Source organism: Rhinolophus hipposideros, assembly GCF_964194185.1.
Source record: "Rhinolophus hipposideros genome assembly, chromosome: 14".
Lineage (NCBI taxonomy): Eukaryota > Metazoa > Chordata > Mammalia > Chiroptera > Rhinolophidae > Rhinolophus > Rhinolophus hipposideros.
This window is the reverse complement of record NC_138060.1, coordinates 20209767-20228935: the sequence shown is the minus strand read 5'-3', so window position 1 is coordinate 20228935 and position 19169 is coordinate 20209767. Positions and strand designations below refer to the sequence as shown.

Genomic DNA, 19169 nt, shown 5'->3' with positions numbered 1-19169 from the left:
CCTGCAGCTAATTGTGGATGTCACTCATCCCTCCTTCCCTCCAATCATCCGGTCATCCACCCACCCGCTCACTATGCACCCATCCATCCACCAACCATTCATCCATTCAGCAGATAAACCTAACACTCTGGGCCAGGATATGGGGGCACACAGCTTAAACTACATCCTGTTTTCATGAGTGTCCCAAGTTTACCTTCAGCTGGGCTGGAGATCCCAGGGATCCTCCAATCACACCCCATGGTGACCACCTGCTCCACCCTAAGTCCTGGGGGCGGGTCCAACAGATTCCTGGAGAAGGAGCTCTGACAGCCTCTCCCACCTGGACAATCGCAACTGGCCCTTTGTGGGTCTCCCACTTCCAGAGAGAGCTTCCAGAACAGAACTGATCATCACTCCCTACACAAAACCCTATAAATGACATCTCCCACCCATTGCTCTTGAGACAAAGACAAAAATCCTTCCCATGGCTTCTCAACTTCATCAACCCCACACACAAGGCACTTTCCCTCACTTTCTGGATTCCAGACACACTGACTACTTCCAGTTCTGCAAAAGTAACCTGTTCTGTCCCAGAATCCTTTGCCTCTGCTGCTCTCTCTGCCTGAGGGGCTGAGGGCATACCGGGGGGAGGGATATTTCCATTTAAGGAAACAGTGGGCAGCTTTGCTTGATGTCACGGCAAGAGACACAAGGCTAGAGAAGGTTGGAGTCAGATCGGGAAGGGTCACGAACACCAGTAGGAGTGAGGGTGGGATCTGGCCGTGGGTCACGAGGATGTGCTCTGAACTCAATGCACAAAACCCCGGCTCTCGGCCTAGTGGCCTGTCCTTGTCCACTGGGCTGACCCAATTTTCAAAACTCAACCCCCATCATGCCACTTCCAGGAAGCCTTACCCAATATTCCCCAGGTTGGGCAAGATGACTCCCTCTGGGCTCCTTGTGGCACCTGGTCATTCTCTGGGTGGCAGCTGTCACAAAGGCACTGTGTCTGTCACGGTGCCCAATGTACCCACTGCACATGGGCCAGGTCTGGGAAGTGAAGGACATGGCCCTACTTCCAATTGTTCACAGAAGACACCCGTCTTGCTGCCTGGGCCAGAAAGTCCCCCGTGACCCCTGTGCTGTTGTACAAATTCCATGGCCCAGCCCAGGTAGTGGTGTCCAGGACGGGGGGAGCACCCCTCTCTCATCTCGGTACTCGAGGTAGCCCCACAACAAGTATGACAGAGCCCCCAAGGCTGCTCCCTTGTCTCATAGCAACTCATCCTGAGACGCCTGCCCGCCAGCCAGGCTTGATGGAGAGGCAGCAGTGCAGGAAAGAGTGTGCCTGTATGTCTGGCAACCCTGCAGCTGGAGCCCCCTCCCACCAGCTTCTCCTTTGACCCTTTCAGAAAGACTCACTCAGTAAACGCCCTGTAAAGTCCAAGAGCTGGGAAAAGCATCACTGATGATCTGATTTGCTTCCCGTTAGCAAGCAAATGAGCTCATTTTCTGCTTTACCCTGGCCACCGGGAAGCTCAGAGCCAAGCTTCGCCTACCTTGCTGTCATTGATTTAACTCTCCTCCTGCTTCACTTCCTCCCTCTTATTCTCATTCTCATGGTTTTTTGTTTTATTCTCTTTATGCTTTTTATTTGTAAGCCAAAGACTTGTGTCATTTTTTTTTAAAGAAGTACCATGTTTCCCCCAAAATAGCACCCAGCTGGACCATCAGCTCTAATGCGTCTTTTGGAGCAAAAAAATGGTCTTATTTTAATATAAGACCAGGTCTTGTGAGACGATATGATATGATATATAATATAATATACTATAATGTAATATAATGTGATACTGGGTCTTATATTAATTTTTGCTCCAAAAGACACATTAGAGCTGATGGTCCGGCTAAGTCTTATTTTCAGGGAAACACAGTGGGTGGAGTAATAATACGTGTTTTTATTTTTATTTTTTTAAAGATTTTATTGAGGAAGGGGAACAGGACTTTATGGGGAACAGTGTGTACTTCCAGGACTGTTTCCAAGTCAAGTTGTTGTCCTTTCAGTCTTAGTTGTGGAGGGTGCCACTCAGCTCCCGGTCCAGTTGCTGTTGTTAGTTGCACAGGGCGCAGCCTATCCATTGCAGGAGTAGAACCGGCAACCTTGTGGTTGAGAGCCCACTGGCCCATGTGGGAATTGAACCGGCACCCTTCGGTGTTAGGAGCATGGAGCTCCAACCACCTGAGCCACTGGGCCGGCCCAATTATATGTGTTTTTAAAGTATGCTTTGCCTGTGCAGGAATTGGTGGAATCTTTGGGATGCTTAACCCTGGGGCATGGATAGGAGAGGAGACACTCAACAACCCAGGATTTGGGGGCCTGGGTCACCACCAGGAGACTGGGCTCTTGGGAATAGACACATGCTTCCCTCCTGGGACAGGGGTCTCATCTCTGCCTCCTTTGTCTTCCAGTTTTAGCTTCTTTACAGGCTGGAGAGCAGACAGGCCTGTTCTTGAGCACAGGTGTGAAAACAAACTGTGTCATGCAAATCCCATTGTAAGGGGACCAAAAGCTTGCTGAGAATGGGGAGCTGGCCTACAAAGAACTTCTACCCAGTTCACTCTCTTTTAGCATCAAAGCTGGTTTTCACAGACGGAGACTGAACCTTTGCTCCCAGAGAATGTTCTCTTGCCCTACCTAGGTCCCCAGCTGAGGGCTGGAGTGACAATTTAAATGGGTGATTTAATCTCTCTAAATCTTAGTTTCCCTCCTTGTAAATCGAAGGGACTGAAAGCTCTCCATGGTCCTACTGGCTACAAGTGGAGTATTCTAGTGTTACGCAATGCTAAATGTCTAAGATGAGATTCGGAGACCCTGGGACTGGCCCGATGGAACCAGAGACGCCCACTCCTTGGGCTCACACCACCTTTCTTTATTTGTAATGAGTGGAACTCCTCTCCCCATCACAGTCCAAGCTCCACAGGATGACAGCCATCTGCACACAGTGGGGCTGTACGGGGAGTGGAGTAGGCATAACTCCTCACATGAGAACTACAGCTCCACAGACCAGCAGGAAATCTCTGTTCCCGGGGCCTCCTCTTGGTAGTCCAGCTTGAGCTCTCTGGGATGGATAGATGTACAGACAGATAGGTGGTCAGCAAATCTCAGGTGTGGTGGGAAGAGAGGGAGAGAACTGGGGACAGGAACATGGAGGGCAGAGTTTCGGGGCCGCTTAGGACTCCCTCTAGCACAGGCTGACAAGGCCCACTTACCCAGGGGAACTCAGTTGTGTGTGTTCTCCAGGGTCCAGGGCTCTGAGAGTTCAGGGAGAGTTTCCTATTGCCCTCAACTCACCCTAGTGATCTCTGGGCTGGTGTGTTTTCTGTGGGTCTGAGTTGACCGTCCTTTGTGGGGTCACTGAGAGTTGGGTCAAACATGCCTAAGGCATCAACCTTTCACCTGGCAATCTCTAGTTCCCCACAAGGACAGGGGAGTGGTGGCCCCCAAAGACCAGCTCTCAGCCTCCCAGCCCCCACTCCTGGCCAGGCTCAGGGGTCTGTTTGCGCTGAGTCACCTGGTGGCAGAGTGGTCACGCCCCTGAACCGTCAGTGTTCGCTTGCAGTCATCTGCTGCTGCTGGGGGCACCCAGAGCACGTCCTGGTAAAACTGGCCTGGGAGACAAAGGGCGAGTCAGCCACGGATACAGACAGGAGGCTGGGAGATGCACAGAAGAGCGGGGCACTGCCTATTCGAAGGCAGAGGTGGCTTCTGAGGACCCCGAGCCTGGGGCTCTGGGCAGCATACCAAGGGTCCCGCTGACATGGCTGGAGAAGCGGTCAGTGTCCCGCAGAAGGAGCCGGAGTCCCTGCCCAGGGCCATCCCAGAACAGCAGGCCAATGGTCACTCTGTCTGGGCTGCTGAGCAGCAGGAGCCCTCCCTTGTCCATGGTCATCTTGAGGCTGTGGAGAAATCCAGGGTCCTGAGTGAACAGCAGGCATGGAGACGCCTGCAGGGGGCCTTGGCAGCTGGGGTGGGAGTGGGTGGGTGCTGGCCTCTTGTCCTCAGGAATTCCTGCTGTGGCCTTGGCTGGGAAGTCCATGACATAGTCTGGGTTTCAGATTGCTCACTAGTAAGCTGGGACCAAAGTTAATCTAATGATATCTGGTAATCCCAGCACTTATAAAACAACACAATAGTTCCTTTCCTCCTGGTTTTCTTAGATTTGGTTTCTCATGAAGTCTTTTCATATGATTCAAGGGGGTATCTAATAGGTTTACTCTGTCCCTTTGTTTTTATGGCTCGTGCTTTCTTTTGATTAGTGTTTAATCATGTGTTTTAATTTCTAGAAGGGCAAGTGTCTTCTTATTCTATCCCCTTCTTTTTACTTCAAATAATCTTTGAAATTCTTGCCGTTTTGGTTTTCTGAGGAATGTTAGGCTCCTTCGAGCATGTGAATAAGACCATGATGTTACTCTGAGGTTATTTTTAATGGACTTACACTAAACTTACACTGCCTTGTGCTTGACCGTAAGAGGTGTGGTCTGTTTTTCTTCACATGTGTCTTCTGTAGCTCATGAAAGGATGTGGACTCTGTCACTGCGATTAGTAGGAATTCTTTATTCCATCTTCTGGTGTGTATGTCCAAGGCATAAAAATGCTATTGATCTTTGTGTATTTATCAAGTAACAAGAAACTTGAAGATCTTTTATGAAATTGGGAGCTTTTCAGGTGAGCATGTCAAATTTGCTAGGTGTTCTCTCATTTGTCAAGTGGAAACCAGTCTCTGCTGAGGGGCTCAGTGAGAGGGAACAGATGAGGTTCTTTGTACTCAGCACCGGCCGGGGCACAGAGGACAGTGCTCAAACAGGGCCGGGGTCCTTGGCCTCTCTCCCAGGCCCCTTGTAACTTCCAGAGCTGAGAACTGCCTCTGGAAGGCTCTATGGGGCAGCAGCCCCTCCCAGAAGAGGTCAACATCCATCTCCATTACCCACCAGCTGCCCAGTGTTTGATGCCAGATGGACTCGTCTCTCCTCATCAGAGCTTCAAGAGTATGCTAAGGATAACATTCATATGCCCCCCCCAGGGGACAGTGCCCTCCAACTTCTCATTAGTGTCCTCATGATCTCAGCACGTAGAGAGCTGCCCTCCAGCGTGCCCAGCGGGCACTGCTCCTCCTAATGATCAGAGTGCTCCCCAGCCACGTTCTCTCTCGGGTTTCCCTTTAGCTTCTAATTCAGGGCTGGGGTGATTAGCTCCAGTTATGAATGAGAAAACTGAGGCTCCGAGGGGCTAAGCGTCCTCCCCAGAGTCACACAGGAGTAGCAGCAGAGCTAGTTCCAAACCACACTGTCTCCTCTGCACTGGAGAATGACCTGGGTTAGGTGTGAGGGGAAGCCAGGTCCCCTTGGGGGGACCCCTTGGGGCGCCCCAGAGCAGGACGGGTATGGTGCAGGGCTGTCTGCACCTCTGCTCATCCTGTGGGTACAGCCCATGACAGAGGACACATGCCCATCCCAGGCACCCTCTGCCCACACCCGTGGCCTCAGGCAACCTGTGACCGCTGTCACCACTAAGAGGTCACTGCTGCTCCCCAGCCTGAGGCTCACCCGGGCATCACCGAGAAGAGCGTTTCCTTCCACTTGTACACAGAGCTTCTTCGGTTCCGAATCACTACCACGTGCTCAGGGGATGCTTGGACTTGCAGCTGGAGGTTCTTGAAGGTCACCTCGATCCGTGAGAACTGGGCCTTCTCCCCCTCATACTGGCCAGTCACCTCAAGGCCTGAGAGGGCCAGGAGCAGAGCGGTCAGGGCTACAGCCCCAGCTGGGCATTGGCCCGAGCAGGAGGCCATCCCTGATGACGTCCCCCAGCACCGTCCTTCACCAACCCCCCCCTCAGTGCCCCTTCCCCAGGATTCCCTCACACTGGAGCATGCTTTCCACAACCTTCCACTCATCCTTTGGTTCCACATGGCTATGGAAGGGCCCCCAAATCCTCCATGATTTCCACCTTCAGATGAGCCCTCTGAGAAGGGGGATCTTTGTCTGAAGTGAACTACCATTTCTAGAGCCGCTGTAGTGGGCCTGGTCCTGAGCCAGGGGCCACGGCCAAGAGCGAGGTGGAAAATCGGCAGTGCCCACCGTCAGGGAGCACACAGACTGGGCCTGGCTTGCTGAACTGGGAGACTGTGTTGGGGTGAGTATCCTGAGTGCTGGAATCCCCGTGTCTGACCCGACGCTGCCACTCACCCAGTAAGACCCTTCTGGGGGGTGGGGGACAGGTCTGGCCAGCACACCTCCCTCCTCCTACCACTCGCCAACTCCATACTCTCTGTAGTCCCCCTAGTATCTTTCGGGGCTCTGGCTTCTGCCTGGTGGACCCCCACTATCTGCCAGGCCCCTGTCACTCCCGTGTGACCCTGTGTAGCCTCCCTGGCCCTCAGACAGCCCTTGCCTTCTCCTCTGGGCTCGTCTCCACATGGCTCTGGCACTGACTACGGGCCACTGTCTTATCTGCACCCAAGTGTGTCTCCCCACCCCTGAAGCATGGCAGTGCCTGGCGGCAAGCCCACACCTTTCACCCCGGAGTGCTAGGCCCTCCACACCTGAATATGTGGTGCCCAGTGAAAGGTCTGTGGGGCAGGTGTATGGGTGCAAGTGTCAGCGCTCAGGGGCGTGACCATGCCGTGACACAGGACAGGCCCCATGCACAGGCCACCCACTGCTGCCTGCAGGGTGGTTGGTTGGGGGTGAACGGGGTCTGGGTCTCTCTGAATGGCTGGCTGAAGGTGCACTTCTCACCTTGGTCAGGGTCTGAGAGCAGGTTCATTGGCCCCTGAGAATGCTTGATGTCCACACAGAGCTGGTCCACGCTCTGCCCAGGCAGCGGCAGGATGACAAGAGGAGCCTGGATGGGGGCTGGGACGGCAGGTGAGGTTCCTGGGGCAGGTAGAGCAGACTGGAGGGCAAGGATGGGGAGGAGGGCTGAGGGGGGCTGGCTGCTTACCTAGGGGTGGGGCTGTCGTGGTTGTTTCTGAAAGAAGAAAAAGTCTAGGTTCAGGCATCCCCTTCCCAGGGGCATGTTGAAGGATGGAGTAGTGACGGGTGTGGCCAGAGCTCCTTCTCCACTTCAACATTGAGAAACCCATACGACAGGTTCATAAAGATCCCTGGGGCCTCTCCCATCCCGGGATCTCCCTGCTATAGGGCCGCAGTCTACTGCACGGGCTCTGGTCTGGGGGCTACCTTTGATTCCTAAATCCATATCATGAAACAGTCCATCGTGGCCTGAGCGGGCGGAAAACTCCAAATCAGGCACTGGGCAGAATCAGCCAGAAACAGAAAGGGAGAAGGCAGTCAGGATTCAGGGCAATCAACACGCCCTCTAGCCATCACTGCACCCCCTGCCACACATACACCTAACCTAGGAGACCCTGCATGAAGAGATTTTTCAAGCAGAGGAGCACTCTATCAGGAAAAAACACTGAGGAGACAGGCTCCAGCCTGGCTCTGCAGCTAAGTCCCGATTTGGAGATCAGAAACCGCTTGCGAGACCACGGCTGGCTTTGGGAATGGAGAAAGCCTTCCCTTTCTAAAAGGTTTCATCCTGAGCTAGCCTTCAGAGTGTGATGAATCTGATTCAGTGAAAATAAAGGACACGTTACTTTAACGTCATGCCCACAGAAACGCTCCCTCGTCTGTGCCCACCTCTGTGCTTGGTGCTTCCTCTCATCCAACTCTACGGGCAGCTTTAATTATCACCTTGGGTTAACAAGACGCTCTGAGGTCAGAAAGTGGCTTACTTGGGAAGCTTTGTAGCCTCAGATCTGAGGTCGTATCGTAGAGGAGAGGAGAATGATGGTGGTGATGATGAAGAGGCCCGGGTGCTCCAAATTTCCGGAAGAATCCAGGAACTCCAGCTTTAGAAAAGTCGACACCTGCTCTTCTTTTGAGCAGTGTCATGGGTCCCACCAGGGCTCTGAGACCCACTTGAGGAATGTGATACGGAGAGGGCAAATGGGTCCCCTCCCCACAACTGCCATTCTAAGAGCCTCTCGCCCCAGGGCCAGGAGAAATTCCAAGCTGAAACAATGGACCCTTCTTGAACTCCTCTCTGCTGGGATGTTGGCCACCCCTTACCCAGCAATGCGCTTTAAGTTACCTTGCCCTCTGATGCCTCCTCTGATAGCGAGCAACGGGTCTGCAGAGTTGCCTCCTAATCAGACACACGTGAACTTGAGTCCCAGCCCTGCTACCAGCCAGGCGAGCCAAGCAAGTCATTGCCCCTACAGCCGGGGCAGAGCCCGGTCTGTGGCCAGGGTCAAGGTTCTCAATCTGCCCTCCCCTCCCTCGCCTCCTTTGCTACCTTTTATTCTGAACCTTCTGTCTCCTACGGACTGAGATCTGAAGACAGCACGACCTGGAAATCAGAGAAGCCTAAGTGTGCATCCAGCCAGATGGGAATTGTGTCCCTGGGGCCCAGGACAGCCAATATCTGAACGAACAGGTGACAAAATGTTGTGTGCTTGGGCAGACAACTCCCCCTCCTGGCAGCAGGGCTGAGCTGGAGAGGCCTTGGCCAGCAACCTTGTGGGACTGGTGTCCTAGGCCCTGTGCCAGCCAACTGTCACCCAGACCAGCCTTTAAAGGTATTAGGCCTTTACCTGAGGCGATGGTCATGTGTCTGTCTTCTGGATAAAACAAAAGAGAAGAGAGAAAGACAGAGACAGAGACACACGGTTGGAGTGGTTTTGATAAGCCTGCAGTGCTTATATGTAACCTTGCTTCCCAACCCCAGCACTACACAGGTGCAGTGAACTTGGGGAGAGGAAGTGTTGGGAGATCCGGCCTCAGTTTCCACATCAAGGAAATGGGATGCAGCGCCTGGGGATCCTGAGAGTCTGAGTGGCAGGGTTCGCATCTTGGTCGGGAACTGGGGGAATACTGGGTCAAAACTCTGCCGCCACAGAGCCTGGGACCCACTCTCACACCCACCATTTTCCACAGGCTTCTCAGCAACTTCAGACTCTTCTTGGCCCTCAGGTTTGGTGACTACCATGGATGTGAGGGGAGTGACAAAGCTGTAGTTGAGTGACAAGCCCAGAGCTCGAGTTTCGAGGGCCTGTTTTTCAGCATCTGACGCGGAAACTCTGTAGGTTGAGAAGCATCAGAGGCTCAGCAGGTCCCTGGGGGCCCAGTTTGATTCTCCCTCCCTTCCAGACCTGTGTGTGTGTGGGAGGGGGGGGAGCAGGTTCCTGCTGGGAGAGTCTGGAGCTCAGACAGGATACCACGACTCTCTCCATGCCGCAGCCAGCTGTGCCTGCCCCACCGGTGAAGAGCTCGGGGAGGCCCTGAGGCGGAGTGTGGCTGCCCCAGTGGACCCTAGAGGGTACGGGACTCACATTTGCTCCAGCAGTTGCTGGATGGTCAGGTACGCCCAGAGTCTCTCCATGAAGCCATGGAAGATGTACTTGGGGCTCTGGAACTCCTTCTCCTGCTCTGCCACCTCAGCCTCCGTTTGGAAGGTGATGTTCTGCATGAGCTGGAAAGGGGCCCAATCAAGACAGGAGCAGTGAGGGCTGACGCCCGCACCGGGCCTGGCAATTCCGAGCACGTCCATGATAACCCTGGTAGGAGCTGGGGAAGGGCCCATACACTGGCTGTGAGTAGAGTGGGGGATAGGGAGGAGGAGTAGGGGTGCGAGGGGCTCAGTCACAGGGCCCCCAAGGACGAGAAGGAGGTGGAGAGAAGAGGTAGAAACTAACCCAGGTGGAAGACAGCAGGCACTGAGCCAGGAGCTCAGATCACATGGAGTCTTTGGGAGAAAGGGCAATGAGGATGGGATCTGAACCCCAGGCTGTACAAACAGCAGCACAAAGGACGTGCAAGCGCAGTGGAGCAAGTGGGGGCCCCAGACACAGCCCACCCCACCTAAAAGATGGAGACTCTGAGGACAGAGAGGGAAGCGCATTCCCCAGCAGTCAGTGGCAGAGCTGAGAAGAGAATTTAGGTGTCATGCCCCTGCTTGGATTTGGGGCCCCAACAAACTGTCCCCTGCCCAAGTTGGTGCCCTCTGCTGGGCACTGTGCAGTGTGACAGTGCGGCATGTACCCACGTTCTGGGGGGACTGCTGCACCCTTCCCCAGGGGAGGGCTTATGGTCCCAGGCTGACCTGGCCAGCAATCTGGGAAGTGGGCTGCAGGGGCGCAGGAACCCCTGTCCTCTCTCGCCACAAATCCCACAACAGCCAAAGCCCTTTTCCGTGTGGATCAGATCCTGCCTCCCTTGCTGAAACCACCCTCCTCGGTCTCTCACGCAGAGCCGGGCCTCCCAAAGCTTTGTCCCACTCAGGTCACCTGCAGAAATTTTGCCCTATCCACACATACAGCTGGTTGTTTGACGGTTTTCCTTAAATGAACTTTCCTTAAATGAACTTTAAGTGCACTAACACTCTTCACTTAGCCTTGATCCATGCCAAAATACCTATGAAACCTTAGGTTTGAGATTTGAGTTATATGTTTCAGAAGACATATTAAAATAAATACATCACTAGTAAAACAAAGACATGTTTGTTTGTGAATTACCCTGCGTCCCCGTGGGTTCTGCACTCTGGAGACCCCTGGCCTCCAGGACAATACCAGCAGTGAACATGTATGGAGTATTTACACCAAGCCAGACGTTAATCCCCACAGCAGCCTTACAGGGCGGGTAAGGTGAGTGATTTTTTTTTTACACAGGAGGAAACTGAGGCACAGAGAGATCAGGTGACTTCCCCAGGCCTCACCCCCAGGAGGTAGCAGAGTGTTGAAGCTAAGCAAGCTGCCACTTGGCATGCACTGCCCATCGTGACACATTGTGACACTTGGCTACTTCTTCCAAGCTTGGTCCTGGGCCCCTCACACCCACCTGCCTTGCCCACCTGCCCTTCTCCCTACGCATCCTGCCCACCTGCCATGAAAGCCTGAACATTCTTCCATCACTGCACCATCTGGCCTGTGCTACCTCCCACTCATCGCGTCGTCTCAGCTGATCTTCCTCCAGTAGGCCTTCCCTGAACCCCAGGCCAGGCTGGGGCTCCTAGTGCTGTCCCTCCGAGTCCCCAGGCTTATCCAGTCAGGAACACCCCCGCCTGCAGCTCCTTATTTGTGTGATGCTTCAGTGTCTCTTTGTGGAATGAGAGGGCCCCCTGTGGCACAGAGGCAGGGAGGGCTGGGCAAGGACAGGTCTCCTGACCCAGCTGCAGTGGGGCCCAGGGCAGCTTGCCTGCCCTGCTTGAACCTCAGTCTGATGATCTGTGAAGTGGGGACAGCCCTCCCTACCCGAGTGCAACCTCAGAGGGCTGGCATGAGGACAGGAGGGGATGCCAAGCGCCTGGCACCTTAGGCACAGCAGCCCAGACTGGCCACTGAGTGCTCACCCCATGTCAACACAGCGTGGTGCTCCCCGGAGAGTCACGACATCATCTCATTGAATCCCCACCATGAGCCCATGCAGTAGGGACCGATGTCATACACAAGTGGCAAGGGGCACTGTGTCACTTGCTCATGGTCAATCGGCTAGAGTATGGCAAAGCTGGGGTTTGAACCCAGCCCCTGTGAATGCCTGTTCCAGCTGCCCTTCCTCTCCAGGACGGCTGGCCACACTCACCACCTGCCCATTCACTTTGGCTGAGAGCACCTCAGGGCTCTGGTCCCGGAGCTTCCCGGCCACCACCATCTCAGAGCCCTTGAAGAACAGCTGGAAGTTGTCCTGCGTGACCTCCTCCACAGCGTTGCTTGGGTACTCGAAGGCCACCGCTGTCAGCAGTGGGTTGGCCACCTCCTGGTAGAAGTCCTGCAGGGAGGGGGGGGTCATGAGGGCCGGGCGGGGGTCTTCCCAACTCTCTGAGCCATCCCTCGCTCAGGCAGCCCATGGGGCAGGCTGTCACCTGGAGCTGCACGGCGGAGTCCGAATCCTCGTAGATGCGCCGAGCCAGGCCACCGTTGTCCAGTGCCAGCTTTTCCAAGAAGGCGTAGCTGACGTCAAAGCCAAAGCCCAGGCAGAAGAGACTATACTGGCCGCCTATGGCATCCTTCACGTTCTTCTGGATCTTCTTAGGGTTGGTCTCCCCTGGACCCAGCAGTTTGGGAACGGGGAGAGAAAACAGTGATTTGCTCAAGGGATATTTCTGGAATTTCAGAGCCAGAGGGACCTCAGGGACCGCCCTCCCTGCCCCAGGTCCCACAGCAAGCCAGGGTCACTCTGGGCAGTGTGCCCAGGAATTGCTGGCAGTGCACTTACCCGAGGTGGGGTCGCCATCGGTGAGGAGGATGATAAGGGAGACGCTCCCAGCGGGCAGCAGCTCCTTCCGGTTGGCTTCGTCCAGCAGCTGCACGGCCATCAGCATCGCACTGTTGATGTTGGTCCCTGAGAGGCACACGTCTTCAGGATGGCTCCCAAGCAGGGCTCAGTGCCCGGAGACCCTCCACCCTGCAGGGCTGCAGAGGCACTCACCTCCTCGGGCCTGGATATCAGAAGCGTAGTTCCTGGCCTTCTCCACATTCTCTGCTGAAGCTGGCATCAGGGAAGGCATCCACTGGGTTGCTTCCCCACTGAAGCTGACTAGGTTGAACTGGTCTTTGGGGCTGAGGTCATCTAGGATCTTGATTAGGGCTTCCCGGGTCTGGTCAGGGGAAGGAAAGATGAAGTGGGTGTCTTAATGGGGCCTCACTGGGGGCTCCTGGGCCTGCATCTGGAGTGGGGACATGATAGATACTCTCTAGGGGCGGACTTGCCCCGTACTCTGACCAACCTCGGCCCCTGGGAGCTCCCTTCCCAGGAAGATAGAGGAGGAAGTGTCTGCCTGCTGGGCCAGAGCTGATTGTGTGAGGCATCTGCTGGTGTGACCCACCTGCTGGATTTTCTTGCCCTGCATGGAGCCACTCTTATCAATGACGAAGATCACATTCTTGGGTATCGTGGGCAGGCCCTCAGGGGCAAAGTAGTGCACAAAGTAGCCATTCTCGATCTATGAGCAAAGTGAGACGCAGCAGCACGGGTGATGAGAGCTGCAGCCCTGCCCTGCTCCCACAGTCTATTCATCTCAGCCCCTCTACCTCTGTCCCAGGCCTATACCTCTGACCTCCCTAAATCCCCACCATCTTTTGTTTCAGACTTCCCTGCTCATGCATGGCCCACTAGAACCCTACACACTCTTTACCTCCTATTTGTTAGAGCATTTGAGTCAGCTTATACTAAAAGGTAAAGACTTAATAAACTTAAGATCAGTCAAAAGAAAGAAGACTCTAAAAACAAGATCCATCAAAAGAATAAAGGGGAAGTACAACGATGCCAGCAAAGAAGCTACTGCAATTGAGCATAAAACTGAGCTATGAGTTTCCTGGCAGCCAAGGCCATGAGGGAAACCCTGCAGGGCAGTTCTTTAGCAGAGATGAAACATTTTTGCCTCTGAAAGGAAATTCTTTCAGGGACAACGTAATTAAACTGATTGTTTTCTGTCTGTGCTGTCCTGGTGCACATTGATAAGTAGGAGCAGTTACTTTGCCTTTTCTTCTAGAATACCCAGGCTTAGGCTCTTGAGATGGATGGATTTCCTAGTTGCCCTGCTCTCGCCCAGAGCCCACGCACCTGAATGGACCCCCCAGAGAGCGTCCGGTTCACATCGTAGCGTACGATGAAGTTTCCATCCACAACTGTGTTCTCTTGCTCTGAAGGCTTCTGCTGCTGGGAGAGCGTCGGCTTGAATCGGATGTGAGCCTGAAGAAACGACAAGGCTGAAGTTGGGAGGAGCAGCAAGGCCATGCCAACAAAACCCTCATTCCATCTAAAATGAGAATTCCAGATGCAGCCTTGGATCAAATCCTAGGGAACTTTCTCTCTGGCTGAACTATCAGATAACTTTCTACGTACATGGAAGGCGGTGTGAGCATGGAGCCATTCCTGGAGTTGTGCAAGCAGAGGCTGGGATCAGGCTGTGTTCAACCCAGGTATTTTCTTCTCTCCCCCTGGTCCTGGGACCCTCACCTCAGTGTGCTTTCCAAGTCCTTTTCCCCTGATGTCAGGGTTCAAACCAGGAGGACCCTGTCCTCCTTTAGGCCTTGCCCTCCCCGTCTGCCAAATGACAGCATGGGCACAGACCTCAGAAGTCCATCCAGCTTAGCGATCCTGCCCCACTGCCCTACTCTCTGGAAATCCAGGCTAACAGGGCAGGCCTGAAGACAGGCCCCCTTGGTATCGTCGCCCGCTGACCATGGCAGACCTACCTTGGTCTCGTTCTGTGAGGTGGTGAGGGCACTTGCCAGTTCGTTGGTCAGGAAGGTGCTCTCTGTCTCCAGAAAGCTGATGCCCTGAGGCTCGAAGATGTGAATATCCATCTGGAGGCAAGAATTGGGTCACTGGGTTAGCCAGGAACCAGGCCTGGGCCTCCTAGGAGGCAGAGGGGAAGGAGAGGCTGTCCTGTACAAAGCAGGGGTCATCTAGGAGGCCTCCTGGGAGGGGACAGCACCAGGTACCTGCAGGTGCTTGACTAGCTGCTGTGGCCGGACTTTCAGCAGCAGCTCATACAGTCCCAGATGCCTCTTGAGCAACTCCTCATACACCAGCTCAAAGGTGACCTTGGCAGCGGGGGCCACACTAACTGATACCTGGAACTGCTCCATTTTTCTCCCGGTGGCCCTGGGGGATGAGGGCATCAGGTTTGCCCCTCCAGACCAGGGCTAAAGGGCTGAAGGTAGGGGCAGCTTCTGCCCCACTGTGCAGGGTCTCCCACCACCCCTGGGGCTCACTTGACGAGGCCAGCGCTCTCTCCCCTGGCCACGGCCTCGGCGTACTGCTCCTGGGCTGCAGCCTTATCCTTGATGTTCCCTGGGTAGGTCACTCCGTCGATGATCCTGAGGCAGAAGGGCGAGTGTTGCTGAGCCTGGTGGGGGCAGCCACTCGAATCCCACGTCCTCCAGGGAGCCTCTTCATAGAGTGACTCCTACCTTTGCCAGAGCCCATTCCTACTTATTATGCACCTACTTTGTACAAGACTCTGCAGGACACTGGGTAAGGGCAGGGAGCCCCTGCAAGGTGTGCCAGGACTCCATCTACCCTGAGGCATGCACACGGTAAGGGAACGGGCAGGGGAGGGAGGGTGCAGAGGAGGTAGGGCTGAGCTAAGTCCTGGCCTCTCTTCTCCCTTCCAGTCTGGCCCCACATTCTAGTTACCCCTTCCACCTCATAGACTGTTCCCAGAGGAACCGGGCAATCACCAGTGAGAGCCTTCTGAGCCGCGTTCGCACCCAGCCCTCTGTCCAGGCAGACTGAGAGAAGGGAGAGGCCAGGCTTCCAGGCCAGTGGGAGACACAGGGCTGCAAGGCTCTGAACTCTCTCCCCCCATGGCTGTCTCCTCTTCCCACCAACGCTCTACAGAAAGGGTGGCCTCTGGGAAAGTGGGTTTTGGACAACTGTTGGATGGGGCTCCTAGGGGCGCCTATACAATCCTAGTGACTATTCTTTGGGACTGAGAAAACTGCCTTGGTTGTTTCCTGGAGGAAAAAGATGACCCTAAAACCTCCTCGTGGGGTGAATAGGGACGTGGCAAGCAAACATAAACCTGCCCCCTCTGGGGGTGTTGTGAAAGGGTGGGCGTTTGCAGGGGTAAGTGGGGGAGAGGGCAGCCAGGATGTCAGGACCAAGTGTTCCTTCTTCCCTCCGTCCTGACCTTCCTGCTCATAATCTAACCCTGGGCTTGGGATGGGGCTGGTGCGGGGGCTGCAGGGCTCTAACTCCCAGAGGCCCAGCCAGGTCAGGGAGGAGGGCACCCTGCCCCCACGTCCCTATTTCATGCAGCAACAGGATCTGGGTCCAGAGAGTGATGCAAGTCCTGGGCTCTCCGCAGATGGGCTGGGCCTGGAACCTTGCAATCTGGCAGGCTTGGCACCCATGTGGGGGGCTGAGCACAGAGGCCCATGCTGTGAGATACGCAGCACAGACCTGACTCCGGGGTTAGGAGAAGTAGGAACTGTTGGAGGGGCATGGGCAGGGCTGGAGGGAGGAGGCAGCCACAAGGACCCAGCCCCCATGCAGCTTTTTAGAGGGCCCAGGGGACCCTGTGGACCCCGCCTGAGAGACGCTCGCTCTCTGCTTTACCCATCACCCTCCCTGAGTTTCTGGGATCAGCCTCTCTCTGGCTTGTCAATCACTGCTTCTCCTGTGGGGCCAGGGGCTGACAGAGAGTTCTCTTGCGTTCACCAAACATTGCAAAACTGAGTTGGGGAAGAGTAGGGGAGGACAGCAGAGGACAACGTGAGTATCAGCACCAGCTCACAGAGTCCACAGATACCCCAGGGGCCTCCCAATGTGGCCTCTGACCCAGAGAAGAACCGCCCTCTCTGTGGTATCCCAGTTGGGGGTGAGGGGCTAGCCTGGCTTAGAACTTCCAGTGACAAGGTGGTCCCCCTCCTCAAGGCATCGTTCCATGTGGAGTAGCCCAAGGATTAGGAAGTTTTCTGTATTCTGAGCTGGAATCTGCCCTTTGGTGTCTCCCTCCTGCCTGCGATTGGCTTCAGGCTGCCCCAAATCTGTCCTCCTCAAAGGCAAAGACACAAAGATGCTGTGCTTTTCCACCTGCTACCTGGACAGTACTTAGGGATCACGGAAGGACAGATGGAGGGAGGGAAAGAGGGAGAGAGGAAGGGAAAGAAAGGAGGGAGAGGGAGAGGCAGAGGGATAGAGGGATGGAGAGAGAGAGGGATGAAGGGGAAGAGGAATGGAGGGAAGGAGGGCTAGAGAGCTGGATGGAGGGATGGAACCACCTGAGAACGCAGGAGGTCCCTGGGTAAAGCTCTGGTTCCCTGTATTGCCCACAGGTGGAGCATACACACCTTCCATCAGGAAGTGGGTGTTCGCAGCGCAGGGTTGGGAGGAGGGAGGAGGGGGCGGACAGGAAGGCACCTACATGGAGAAGTTGGTGATGAAGGCTTTTTTGGGCAGCTCCATCTGGAAGGTGGCCTCCTGCAGAGTATCTGCTCTGTTGACCACCCGGCTGGTGACAACCGTGTGGGCAAATCGGGATGAGACCTTGGAGTCCACAGTGAGGCTGTAGATGTCGATGTCATTCTGGACCAGTGAAGGAGGCGGGGTGGGATTGTTTCAATGCCCATCCAGCTGCCCCAAATCTGCCCCACTCTTCAAGAGTGGGTCCCGACCTAGGTCCCACACCAAGCCCTGACTCCCAACCCCGACTGAACCGTCCAGGCCTAGGCTAAACCCCAGGAGGCCTGTCACATGTGAAACGTCCTCTCGAATAAGAGGCAGCCATGTGCTTCATTCCCCACCTTACATCGCCTCACAGGGCAGGGGTTCAGGCTGCCAAGCACACGGCAGGAGGTGGAACCTGGGAGGGTATCTCGTTTATCCTGGCCCTGGCAGGATCAGGAAGCTTATGGTCTTAGCTCTGCCCAGTGAAAGGGCAGCAAACAAGTCCTCTGATTTCTGGCAACTTTGGCCTCTGCAGAAATCAGGGAGAATAGTTCCTGCCCACCAGGAGCCTATAGGAGCTGGGAAAATCTAGAGGTAATGGGGGTCAGGTCTCTAAGAACTGGGAATCTTCTTTGCCCCCTTTCTGCAGCCATCAATTCTCCCCAGTTGCCCTGCTTATCACCACGGGCCACTGACCCAGGCATATGCTCTTCACCCCAGGTCTAAGGTCCCCATGCCCACACACGAGGAGCCTTACACACCTCCTGCCTGCCTGGATACGGCAGTCTTGTGCACACACCAGCTCTGTTCAGCTGCATACACACGGCTTAGCACAGAGGTGGGTGGCTGGCCAGTGGCTTGTATATATGTGTGAGTGTCTGCTCTACGCTAGGTGCCGTTCTGAGCACTTTATAGTATTACAGATTTCACCGTCACAACACACCTCCGAAGAAGTTCCATTCTTCCTGTTTTACAGATGAGGGAAGTGAGACAGAGAAAGCATAATAACTTCCTTAAGGCCACTCAGCCAGGGAGAGGTAGAGCTGGGCTCACAAAGCCCATTCACACCCACCCACACCCACTGCTGGCCTCCAGGGGCAACTTGCTAAGCTGCATTTCCTCACCTGCAATAAGGGAATGGGATCAGCCCTTCTGTAAAAAATGGGACAGTGTCCCCAAAGCCCTCGGCAGTGCCTGCTGGATCAGCACGGTTTCTTTTGCATACACACTGATCCGTGCTCCCTTGTACTTACACGCTTGCACACACACGGGCTCTTCTCTACCGCAATCATTCACCAGCTCACACCATTCAAACTCAGGTGCCCATGGTCCCCATTACCTTTTGGGCAGTGGCGGTCTGGAGGACAGCCAGCAGCGAGAGCAGGACCAGCACAATGCCACAGGTAGGGGCTGGGGCTGGAGTATTCATTTTGGCTCCGGTGCCTGGCAGGCTGCTTCTGAAGCTGAGAGAAAGTGGGGAATGAATTAGTAACTTGCTCACTGCCCCGCCCCCTGCGGGGGCAGTTTCTGAGAAATTGGGATCTACAGGCCAAAAATTGCAGTGGTGTCAGATAAGCAGGCAAATGGCAAATGTCCCATGGACCTTGGCTGGGGACAGGAACATGTACAGTAAGTTCTCAATGTCATCACTGCTAGGTTCCTGGAAATGCAACCTTAAGTGAAACGACATAAGCCTGGTCGGACAATTAAGTTTGTGAACTTTCCACTGTGTAAAGTGCATGGTGGAAAGTTCGCGAACTTAACTGTCCAACAGCTTACCCTAGGGTAAATGATATAAATGAGTTCGGTTCCTACAGCATATTTCTGGTCACAAAAACATCATCAAACTTCTAAATAAAAACCCAAAACACTTCTAATATTAAACATTGAAATAAATGTGAGCTATACACACATTTAAGAAAGATGAATAAAAACAAGGAAGATGATACTTTTCCAACCCACTTATTTCCGCTCAGGGTTGCGGGTGGCCAAAGCCTCCCCCGACAGTTCAGGGCGCAAAGCGGGACCCCGCCCCAGACAGGCTGCCCCTGCATCGCAGGGCCACTCACACACACCCATCCTTCCTCAGGCTGGAACAGTGTATGCACACGTGCCAGTTCACCCCATGTGTACATCTTCGGCAAGTGAGAGGAAATGGGAGTACCTGGAGAAAACCCACACAGACTTGGGGAGAACGTGCGAACTCCAGACAGTGGCCCCTGCTGGGAATCGAA

General features: G+C 54.6%; 1 protein-coding gene across 4 annotated transcripts; it reads right to left on the bottom strand.

Moving 5' to 3' along the window:
- Positions 1 to 1915: 1915 nt before the first annotated feature.
- ITIH4 (inter-alpha-trypsin inhibitor heavy chain 4) lies at positions 1916 to 18394 on the bottom strand. Of its 4 annotated transcripts, XM_081072311.1 has the most exons (24): positions 18275 to 18389; positions 16913 to 17073; positions 14757 to 14861; positions 14484 to 14646; positions 14235 to 14345; positions 13600 to 13728; positions 12863 to 12979; positions 12466 to 12634; positions 12253 to 12378; positions 11900 to 12081; positions 11620 to 11805; positions 9375 to 9514; positions 8968 to 9122; positions 8637 to 8663; positions 8339 to 8392; positions 8135 to 8188; positions 7776 to 7892; positions 7219 to 7290; positions 6980 to 7006; positions 6775 to 6891; positions 5581 to 5755; positions 3779 to 3933; positions 3549 to 3645; positions 1916 to 3095 (listed from the first exon to the last, which is right to left on the bottom strand). In XM_081072311.1, the coding sequence occupies exons 1-24, from the start codon at positions 18362 to 18364 to the stop codon at positions 3026 to 3028; spliced, it is 2799 nt and encodes a 932-aa protein (XP_080928437.1). In that variant the 5' UTR covers positions 18365 to 18389; the 3' UTR covers positions 1916 to 3025. The 4 variants fall into 4 exon arrangements, with proteins under 4 accessions (XP_080928437.1, XP_080928434.1, XP_080928435.1 ...); XM_081072308.1 differs by lacking the exon at positions 8637 to 8663 and having other exon boundaries at positions 1951 to 3095; positions 18275 to 18394; XM_081072309.1 differs by lacking the exon at positions 7219 to 7290 and having other exon boundaries at positions 1951 to 3095; positions 18275 to 18374.
- Positions 18395 to 19169: the final 775 nt, after the last annotated feature.

Bases quoted from the DNA above. Each gene is read 5' to 3' on its own strand.
- ITIH4 (XM_081072311.1), bottom strand. From the start codon at position 18,364: ATGAATACTCCAGCCCCAGCCCCTACCTGTGGCATTGTGCTGGTCCTG. The intron at 5,756-6,774 runs GTGAGAAGTGCA...TGGCCCTCTCAG, and splicing joins GCTCTCAGACCCTGACCAAG to GCCTTGAGGTGACTGGCCAG. The intron at 3,646-3,778 runs GTATGCTGCCCA...TTTGTCTCCCAG, and splicing joins CCATGTCAGCGGGACCCTTG to GCCAGTTTTACCAGGACGTG.